Below are 11,924 nucleotides of genomic sequence, written 5' to 3' on the forward strand. Positions count from 1 at the left end.
ACTCGTGTTCTAACACCAGATTGGTACTTTTACTCTTCCAAATCTCATTCCATTAATGTCACCTATAAACTTTCATTCCGAGCCATTTTACTGTCATACGTGCTCTAATCGAACTTCCCTGAGGGTAGTAAACAGTAACCGCACAAAAATGATTTTTTAGCGACATATGAAGGCTATCCATTTTCGATGCCAAAAGCAGTAAGCTACCGACAATCGTGTATGAATTTCCTTATACAAAACCGGTCAACAAACTGCCAAAGCAAAAGAAAGTCTCATTCTGCACATTCAGCTAGTGTTCAACCTGGTAGTCACCCTCATTTGCATTTCCACAAACACCTTAACTGCTGTGGGGGCACCGGCGGGCCTATATAAATTACATTGATTGCCGTGAAGAATTTCTTACAATGTGTTAATACCAACTCCTTGGGACCACAACTAAAAACATACCAAGAAACGTGAGCAAGAAGTCTTCCATATTGATGCTGAATATTCAATATTATTAAGTATCATTCAAGCTAGTGGCACCTGTGCTTCACCACTCACGAAGAGAGACGAGAAAAATATATCCCTGGATACCTCGGAATTGGGGTATCCATACTCGCTTAAAGGAGGCGAGCCCCTGAGGAGATATCAAAGACAGACTTACTAGACTTGCCAATGAAGACAGAAGTGAAACCCAAGGATCTGAATAAATTGTTGCGCTTTTCTACTATAACAAGATAAATCTCCCAGGTAAAATGAATGCATATAATTTATGACAACTAACGATACCACAATCAAAAGCAGAACCAATTTCGAACCGTCTTGGAGCCTCCCGTATCTAATGTAATCACTGAGCATTAGAACAATAAAAAATGTTAAAAATGGATGGAGCAAAGCAATCTTAATTCGACATCGAGGTAGAATAAGCATCAAAAATTACAGTAATATGAGACGTTTCTGATAGTAAACTCCTGATTTGTATCCCGAAATGGAAGGAGATACTTTGTGGATGCGATGGTTGGTCCGTAAAATATTCTGAACATTACTTGACTACCAGGATAGTGATGCACGTAGAAAAAAATAGGACTAATTCATAGATATGAATAAAATTTATATGAAGCTAATAGTCAAATGAATCCATTTCTATAGTTCTTGTCGAATAGTTTTCAATTGGTGTATCAATATCTATTAGACTTGAACCAATATTTTCTCTCTAAACATGCCTATAAAGAAATTTATACATATGTGATAGTTCGATTCCCATCGTTTTATCTAGATATTGGAGCAAGATTTGATTTGGGAGCTTTATGAACAATTCTGGATATTTGACGACTTCGAGACAATTAACCGATTGGTAAAAAAACAACAAAGAACGAAATGACTGAAAATTAAATTTAAGCAGAAAAGAGCATAACATTTTCAAAAAGTTTGTTTTTTTCTATTAAAGACATGCAGAAATTAAAAATAAATATTGTATCTGTATCGGATAAAATTGCTATAAAAAGGTATTACCAAGAAAATTTCTAGAGGGAGGAAAGGAAAAAAAATCAATTACTAAAGGAAAGCAAACTCGATTTTCCCTACAAAGTAAATGTAAAATTTCCTGCAAGCCATTTTCCTTAAATATTGTAACAATATTATCGGAAATAGTGTCCTTATGCCTAGATTGCCATTTCTCAAAAGTGCACTGAGCAAAATGGAGATTTATCAGTTTTTTTCTCTTGTCTATTATAACGTAATCGACTCCTTTCGTTGAAGTTACGCCCATTTGCCGTTTAAAAGATTAACTAACAATCTGTTACCTTTATAATGTTGGAGACTGATCTCCAGGAGGATTTTGCCGGAATTTAGAGGGAAGAGGGTGAAGTTAAATGTCGCAATTTTGTATAAATGGCTATAAATGGCTTTAAAGCTAGTTCATCCTTATTGATAACAATACCGAAAACATTTTGATTTAAATTTTTCGGATTTCTGTATATGGTGCTAGATTACTAAGTACATCTGAAATTTCTTTTCAAACAAAAACATCCTATAAAAGGTTGTTCCCAACAACCTTTACAATTTCCCTACAAAATAAGTATAGAAACAGTTCGAAAATGTCGAATCAAAATCGAAATTACTTTACAGTTATTTCTACTTCGAGTTAAAATTACTTTTTATTTCAAAAATAGAATTTAGCATTGTGGAATGAGGGTTTTCGTTTAAAAATTAGAAAGAAATACTTTATTACTTTGTCGTAGCCAAACCAAAACTGAAAATTCACGAAACTGCAAATAATTAAAATTGGTAATTCAGCAAGTCGTGAGAAGTAGAGCAAAATACGCAAATGATAAAAATATCAGTTATGTAAATTTAAGTTTCAAACTCTGATACTAAATCTTCAAATAAGCCCATATTTTGTTCTTTTATGAATAAACCTCAGCGTATGGTTATGTAATATTGCTTTTTGGGGGAGAGAATTCGAGGATTGGATAAACACAGTGATACCTGCCTTAAACCCATTCTTTATATAGTGTCAAGACTTATTTTGTAGGTAAGCAGGGGATTATTACAGATATATGCACGAATTTTATTTTTTAAGCTACTTACTATTGATTTTGATTTAATCTGGAATTTTAGACGATTAATAAATTGAACTATTGAAATAATTGAACTTAATAAATTGAACTATTGAAATAATTGAACTTAATAAATTGAACTATATCTTCTAGCAAACCGAGATTAAGTCAAGATATTTTGTCAAAAATATATTTAAGATCTATATAAAAATTCAGGGATGGAGTACCGCTTTCTTAGTGAATGATAAATTTTATATTGTATTGAAAGGTTAACTAGAGGATTTCTAATCGAAACAAAAATTTTATCCTAAATATAGTTTTAATTTAAGATTACATAAGCCACCTTAATAAGTACCGAAATTTCGTAATAAAGAACTAGTAGCATGGTTCGACCATTCGTTCAAGGACAAATTTTTAATTATATAAAGCCTATATGCAATGATCAGAAGTTAAAATTTAACCTAACTTAATAAGACGGAAAAAATTAAAGAAAAATGGTTGAACCTGAAGCATTTTGTATTTGAAGATGAAGTGTTTACGTACTACTAAGCCATCTTCATCAGGATTTGAATGTTCTTAAAAATTCCTTACCTGAAATATTAGTCACAAATGCCTCAATTTGAAATGAAAATTGAAGGACACGATGCATCAAAAATCTTATTATCTTGGAGTATCAGTAAGCAACAGAAAGCTCTTCTGTATTAAGGGGGATTAATCATCCTTGGAGAAGTCACCGATTTTATAACCACTGAACTTTTAAAATATTAAAAACAGTTTCATTCGAAAGGAAAGGAATTAAAAGTGATTTATATTCATTGCCATTACTATTGTGGTATTCTAATCTGGAAGAATCTTGAGAAACTTAATTCCCGGTTAATTACTCGAATTACACGCATGTATGGAAGAAACTAATTAAATTAGCTCGTACTCTGTTTCCTGGACAGACCACTATTCTTTCCCTGAGTGGAATAATTTGCCATCCTACTTTAAAGCATGCAGTAGTGAATAGTGGAAGTATATAGCATAGGAAACTTCAATCGGTTGAAGAATTCCACGAATTTATGAATACACTATTACAAGGAAAGTAAATTCCTGAAGTATTTTAAAAGTATCGATGTACTCGCCGGTAGAGATAATGGATAGGCTTCTGCTGGGAAAACTTTTGAACACTCACACTAAGGTAAGGGGGCAAGGACTCCACACTCACACTAAGGTAAGGGGGCAAGGACTCCACACTCACACTAAGGTAAGGGGGCAAGGACTCCACACTCACACTAAGGTAAGGGGGCAAGGACTCCACACTCACACTAAGGTAAGGGGGCAAGGACTCCACACTCACACTAAGGTAAGGGGGCAAGGACTCCACACTCACACTAAGGTAAGGGGGCAAGGACTCCACACTCACACTAAGGTAAGGGGGCAAGGACTCCACACTCACACTAAGGTAAGGGGGCAAGGACTCCACACTCACACTAAGGTAAGGGGGCAAGGACTCCACACTCACACTAAGGTAAGGGGGCAAGGACTCCACACTCACACTAAGGTAAGGGGGCAAGGACTCCACACTCACACTAAGGTAAGGGGGCAAGGACTCCACACTCACACTAAGGTAAGGGGGCAAGGACTCCACACTCACACTAAGGTAAGGGGGCAAGGACTCCACACTCACACTAAGGTAAGGGGGCAAGGACTCCACACTCACACTAAGGTAAGGGGGCAAGGACTCCACACTCACACTAAGGTAAGGGGGCAAGGACTCCACACTCACACTAAGGTAAGGGGGCAAGGACTCCACACTCACACTAAGGTAAGGGGGCAAGGACTCCACACTCACACTAAAGGGGCAAGGACTCCACACTCACACTAAAGGGGCAAGGACTCCACACTCACACTAAAGGGGCAAGGACTCCACACTCACACTAAAGGGGCAAGGACTCCACACTCACACTAAAGGGGCAAGGACTCCACACTCACACTAAAGGGGCAAGGACTCCACACTCACACTAAAGGGGCAAGGACTCCACACTCACACTAAAGGGGCAAGGACTCCACACTCACACTAAAGGGGCAAGGACTCCACACTCACACTAAAGGGGCAAGGACTCCACACTCACACTAAAGGGGCAAGGACTCCACACTCACACTAAAGGGGCAAGGACTCCACACTCACACTAAAGGGGCAAGGACTCCACACTCACACTAAAGGGGCAAGGACTCCACACTCACACTAAAGGGGCAAGGACTCCACACTCACACTAAAGGGGCAAGGACTCCACACTCACACTAAAGGGGCAAGGACTCCACACTCACACTAAAGGGGCAAGGACTCCACACTCACACTAAAGGGGCAAGGACTCCACACTCACACTAAAGGGGCAAGGACTCCACACTCACACTAAAGGGGCAAGGACTCCACACTCACACTAAAGGGGCAAGGACTCCACACTCACACTAAAGGGGCAAGGACTCCACACTCACACTAAAGGGGCAAGGACTCCACACTCACACTAAAGGGGCAAGGACTCCACACTCACACTAAAGGGGCAAGGACTCCACACTCACACTAAAGGGGCAAGGACTCCAGGTTTTCATGCTGAAATGGACATTCAAGATTTACGATTTAGGGATAGCAGCCTTTAACACTCAATAGTCGGTAATATTTGACCATATAGTGGAGAACGCGAAAAGACCTTTAAAAGAAGTCGTAATTAAGTGTATAAAACAAGTATGACGGAAATGCGCAATGATTCGGTATATACGATTTCTTTAAAAAATTATGGCAAAAATGATTTGGAAAGATTCTTCGAAGGAAAAATACCAAAAAAATAAAAGCAATAGATAAAAATCAACTTTTATTTTCCTTCTAATAAGCAATTAAACATTTAAGTTAAAGATGCTTGGCAAATTTATAAAGATCAAACTACGAAGCTTTGAAATATATTTTACAATGTCTAAATGTTTCGATTTAAAAAGTTATTAGACATCTCACAATTAGGATGAAAGTTCTCTACTAATTTTCAGAAAAGTTATGTTTAAAGAAGCAGTTTTTACTTTAATAAAATATCCAATAACAGCTTCACAAATTTAATATTTGATATACTCGATTTAAAATAAATTTGAGTGACGATAATATTTCATAACGTTTATTACCTATTCAGAATCGTTGAGGGGTTTAGAAAGTTCAGAACTCAACTTTAAACTTGCTTAAATCGAGAAGTTTGAAAACAATTCAAATACAGTTACTTTTTAGAGGATATTTGGGTTTATTAATTTTCCATTAAGATATGGGGAATCATTAATAAAATATAGCTTTTATAATAGATGGAAACGCAGGCATAGCGAAGAAAGCTATTTTCCACAATAGTTTAATCAACAGCACTTTTATTCAATATTTACAAATTAAGATATTCATTTACGTTTATCCATCTAAACATTTCCAGAAAATTCCATTTGTTTCAGAATTTAGAGATTTATATTTAAGTACTTTTAGAGAAATTGGAGCACAATTTGTCCTACCATTTTAGGCGTAGGTAAGTTTGATGGATCTTTTCCCAGTTCCAGTTTTGAGGGGTATGTTTGACCTATGCTATATTTTCAAATATTTGGCTCTAATTATTACGATTAATACCTCTAGCTACCATTTTTAATTAGTTATTTACTCCTAAAATCGAGGAATGTAGATAAATGTTACCCATTAATATTTTATATACATCTCGAAAAAATATTAATTGATGAACTAACTTTACCCCTAGATGGTCTATTACACTTCAAAATTTCTTTGCTAGCACGAAACCAGTTTTTCAACACTACTTAATTTCAGGAAGCACTTGGATTTCAAATTCCTATTAATACCATAAAATCAGCTAATAATTTTTCGATTTTAAATATCTATACTCATATTATTGAATTTCTGGTAAGAAATTAATTTTTAGATCTTTGGATTTTGGCATATTTCCATAAGTTGATTTTTTTTTTTGCTTTTCAAACGGTTTCCATACTTTTATTTTCGATTACCGACTTAATTTAGAAAGTAATTAAAATTTTAAAAGGTATCGATATTTAATATCCGAGAACAGTTTAATAATGCAAGAATGTTTTACGAGTACAAAAGTTTTAGAACTTCTTATCGATCTTTCTTGTTATTCAATCAATAAGGAATTTCGATTTCAAAGACTATTAGGTTATTCACATTCTATTCAAAACAAAAATAATTCTAAGGCTATAACTTTTATCCGAAGTTAATAGGCGACAATAAAGATCTTTACTCTGGGTTAATTACGCAGATGTTTACGTTATAAATTTTCCATGAAAGATTTCGCATACTTGATTGGAAATTTCAATATATTCCACTTCGCAACTGATATTTCAGTTGGGTCTCGACAGTGTTTAATAAGTTATTAGATATCCAATTCCCTGATTTTTTTTCCTAATTCTCGATATTAAATTAGTGGATATTTGATTAAGATCATTTAGTATTTCTGCAGTTTTTATAAAAATTTCAGTATTTAACGTATTATTTGAGGGCGACAATACAATTTTGAAAATTCATCCAAATATATATGTAATTTGAAATACGTAAAGAATTATCTTCGGTAGTTATCTTTCATTTTCTTTTTGCATTCCAACAGAACGAAAATGTTTTAATTATAGCCTAACTCCGGAAGGCGACTCCACAGAGTGGAGATTTTCCCATCATCGAATAATTTCAGAATTCTTTATTTCATTAAAATTTTAAGGCTTTTGAACATAATATGGAGTGAATAAACCAATTAATACTTCGGCGGTTTTATGGATAAGCACCATTTCAATTTTTTTTAACGTGCGTTTCTGCTGGGAATAATTTCTTAGATCATCGACATCATATTATCCAAGAAATTCTTGGAAATATATAGACAGTTTTCATTTGAAGACTTTAATATAATTTGATAGCTTGTAGCTCGACCATAGTCCATAAAAACAAAGATGGACGTTTGAAAAATTCCATAATGAAGTAACAATTGATCAGTGAACTTTTGCAGCATTTATGTTCATAATCTAACATTATGAAATTCATCTTATTTAAATTCAAATAAAATTTAATAGTATTGCATTCATGAAGCAAGATAACCGGTAGCCTACACAATCAAATTTTATTCAGAAAGCAAGGATTGATCCAAATAAAGCAAAGAACAAGGAAAATGAACTAGGATTCAAAGTATTACTTCATTTGAAATAATGACCCAATTTGCTAAATAAACAATTGAAATTGACTGAAATATTTCTCTGGTCGCTGAATTTTGGTTTCTGTATCGAATGTATACACAAATTGCATTTAGCAGTTGCAAAAGCTAGAATATAGTTTGGACAGTATCAGCGCAGTCAAGACTCGTACGACAATTGCACCTTCTGGTTTGCTGAATAAGGGCACAGACCATTCGATTAAATTTAGCACATGGAGGAATAATGCGAACAAATTAACCATACAAAATCCCAGATAACAATTCATTTTATGCATATCTAAGTATTACTGGAAAAAAACAGCGAAGGGATTCTATTAAAACCAAAAGAATTGGTTGAGATTTGCATCAGCTATTCAAAAATATTCGTGTTAAGAATAAAAAAGTGCAGAAGAAAAAGATTTCTGGTCATTGAAGCATACGAGATAATTTAAGATCAGTTGAGCAATAAACAGCTTGCACAAAGGGAAATAGGTCTTCAGATGCCTTCAAGAAAACAAACTCATCGTCATTCTATGGATACGACCTGCCAGGCTCCAAAAACGACCCTCAATATTAAGATAATTTCTTATCAGTAGCGAACACTCATTTTAGAGCGTGTTCAAAACTAACCAGATGTTGAAATTGATGTTGGATGTTTGTGACCTCTCAGGAATCAAAAGCATCGCCTAGCGCCTCCCACCACTTATAATGGTGATACAATACTTAATCATTGCAAGACTTCTTAAAAATATAACTAATAATCTTATTTCAAAAGGTGTTTGAAACTATGATTGTGAATAAGATATTCTCACAACTTGCTCGAAGAAATAAGTAATGAGATCAAACATTTAAGTAGAATTAAATAGAAGGTATTTATCAAATCTAAGAAATGAAATTTAAGGGCCGCGCCTCATTGTGTTTACACTACAAATCCAAAGCTCTTTAGCTTGCCAAGCCTCCCGATAAACTAATGCACGCTTTCTTCAAGTGATACAGATGAATTTGTGATGTGAAGCTTCTGAATGTTTTATTCACGGGATGCAATGGCCTTGTAGTTATCTTTACATATCAGTTACTTCAAAAACTTAATTTCGTATAATAGAATATTTAGGTATATTTGTTAAAATAATTTGCAATATATTGAAGAATAGAATCAAATATTCAAGAAGTTGAGTTTTTAATTCACTTCAAGTGATAAATTATTAAAGAACGTTCTGTTCAACTATGAAATCGCAGTTTTCTTGAAAATAGGAGAAATACAATAAGCATTTGTTGCAAAATAGAATAGAATTTTAACTGCTAAATATTTAAAAAGTACGATTTTAGATGAATCATTTTTGGAATTTAACAAGAATAACATTTAGAAAGTTGATAAAGATGGAAGATTATAAGTGACTTCTACAACAATTTAACTGAAATTTACATAATTTGAAATCTTTAGTATCATTAGCTCTAAAAATGTACGAGCTCACCAGTTTTAAGTGAGCATTATATAGTTACACCATCACCCAGCCTCAATATGCTTAAAATGAACAGTTTGGACAAGTATTTATGCATAACTTAGCAGAATAATCAATATGGAAATAATAACTTATTACTAGCAACTAATTTTAGGAAATTTTATACAATTATAATTTAGTTACAATTTAATTTTTCAAAGTATATAAAAATAAGCATGCTTTATATATTTACTTAAATAACATTGATATTTAAAAATATATTTAATACAAGAGTTAAGAAGAGCAAGCTACAATACTAAGTACAATAACAGAATTTGACTTAATCTGATTACAACATGTTGCATTAGAGCAGATCACCAACTTTTAAAAAATAAATTTAGCTTTTTCTCAAGACCAATCAATCCTTTCAGTTTAAAAATAAAAAATTCCAAATAACAGTTCTCGTACGGCTCAGTCGGAGAGCAAACGAATAGCTATTAGGAAGCATTGCAACAAAGTTCAAGTGAAATTAACAAATGCCAGTAAGTATTTCCATCAAGTAAAGGGCCTAAATAATTTCACAGATTAGTTCATTTGTATTTGTTTGCTTTAATTTCTTAAAAATATCAAATGCATGCATATTAAAAATTTCAACTTTTTCCCAGTTTTGGTATGAACCATGAATTCCAATACATGCAACTGAATCTTGTACAAATCTAGGGAATTCAATTATACTGAACTATAAGTTTTCTGAATTAAAGCATTTTATGAATTCCTTGTATATAAATCTTGTTCGCACATTACAAACCGTCCGCCTGAACATATTGATTTGCATTTGCTCTTGAAGACCAGATCATTTGTATTCAGAACTGGATGATCTCCAAAATAGACACTTTATGTGCCAAAACTGAAAAAGAAAATACTCTGCCGACACCTAGTAACATGTCAAATTTATCCAACCCGACTTGCCAATCAAGTTCCAGAGCATAGTGAACAATCCTGAAGGATATAGTATTTTGCACGTTATTATGAATGTTAAATGTTTGTTTTACCAGCTCTAAATTCAAGAAAACATCGATGTAAATTCTTCTAACAGTTAATACTGATCACATGATTGGAGAAATGAACTACAAAGGTAAAAAGTTGTTTCTCAAAATGATTTTATACCTGCAAGCTATGTCATTTTACTATATATTTTATAACGTTTGATAATTTTAGTTATATTTTATATTCATTGATTTTTTGCGTTATGCTTTTGCAGTTTTATATTTGAGTTCCTTTACGTTTTTCCAACAAATGCCCGTCAATTTATTTAAAGAATTAGAATTTTGTTTATGGTCTTTGGGATTTATTTTCCAAATGACTGATGTCATTTTAAGGCTGCAGTGCGTTCAATAATGAATTGCTTTGTCTAAGCTTTATCCAACAAGTTTTCCCTTTGCAAACAGGTTTGTTTTAAAGAAAATTTAATGCCACTAATGAAGCTGAAATGCTTCTAACAATAAGTATTGAAAAAAGCAGCTTGTTAAGCTATTACAATATCTAAATTGTTTCTTGAAAACTAAGACTTCATTAATCTCATTCAGATAAAGTATGCATAAGGCAAACGGATACAATGAAGAGGGTTGGGTGTGAAAGCAAATCTTACCGACAACGGCATAGTAATATTTAAGAATTGTATGTTTGAATAAAGGCGCTTCAAAAGTGATTCTTAAGCGAGATTTTTTTTTAAAACTTCGCATCTTTTGAATGCATTTATTTTAACTGAATTGGAAAATAGCCACTTAATTCATAAGAGTTTAAAACGTATGAGATTTATTTTAATTTGTTCAATATATATTATTTGCGAAATAAATCTAGACTAATTTTTGTGAAGTCATTGGCTAGAATTGGCAGTGAAAAGTCTTGTTAAATATTCGGCTAAAATAGATCAAAGCAATTAGATTTGAAACCAATTCATGTAAAGTTTGAATATTGAAGCATCCAATAAACATCAAGGTATACAAGATGATAAACTTGCAAAATGTTAAATGCAAAACTTGGCACGTAGTATGCTTTACAGCAGTAATTGGCATGCTTAGTAATACAACTGATGCTCTATGCCATAGTGTAGGTGTATTCTTAAATTTCAACAGTGTCAAAACTGCATAGATTGCATTTTAATGTCCAAGATTAAGATTCAATGAATCAAATGAATTTTATATCACAATTTTCCTTTTATGTGTTTCTAAACAATATGATGCAGTAAAAACTAAAAGGATTGGTTGAAGATTGTGTCAACTAACTATTCTATTCATAACATGAATATTTTAGAGACTTAGACTACATGAATATTATCCATGAGGCCCCTAAACATATACCGAATTGAATATTTTTAATATTATACCCCATAGAAATCGGATAATGCACGGTGCTCTGAAATTTCACTTGCATTAAATTGATATTTTATACTATTTCAGTAACCGAAAAGGGACAAAGTGAATTTCTTACAATAGAACTGTATTAAATTTATGAAAGAATGCTAAATGGGAAGCTATTAATTTCTTTAACACATTGCTTCCGATGAAAATTCTGAGTTCTTTTTTACGTTTACAAAACTGAAAGTATAAAGTAAGCTTCTTTTTAACGGGGGAAGTTATCTAAAACTAACCTAGGGATTATATTCCCACCCTCTTACCAGCCGGCTGGCACCCACTCTACCCTCCACTTTATTGGAAGTGAGGAAAACTCAAGGCATCCTTTTTGTC

At 33.4% G+C, this 11,924-nt stretch overlaps 1 protein-coding gene across 1 annotated transcript; it reads right to left on the reverse strand.

Annotated features, from left to right (window-relative positions):
- Positions 1-510: 510 nt before the first annotated feature.
- LOC129962901 (uncharacterized) lies at positions 511-8,421 on the reverse strand. Its single transcript, XM_056076902.1, has 3 exons — positions 8,369-8,421; positions 3,665-4,375; positions 511-619 (listed from the first exon to the last, which is right to left on the reverse strand). The coding sequence occupies exons 1-3, from the start codon at positions 8,419-8,421 to the stop codon at positions 511-513; spliced, it is 873 nt and encodes a 290-aa protein (XP_055932877.1).
- Between the last annotated feature and the right edge of the window lie 3,503 nt (positions 8,422-11,924).

This window comes from Argiope bruennichi, chromosome 3 (assembly GCF_947563725.1).
Source record: "Argiope bruennichi chromosome 3, qqArgBrue1.1, whole genome shotgun sequence".
Lineage (NCBI taxonomy): Eukaryota > Metazoa > Arthropoda > Arachnida > Araneae > Araneidae > Argiope > Argiope bruennichi.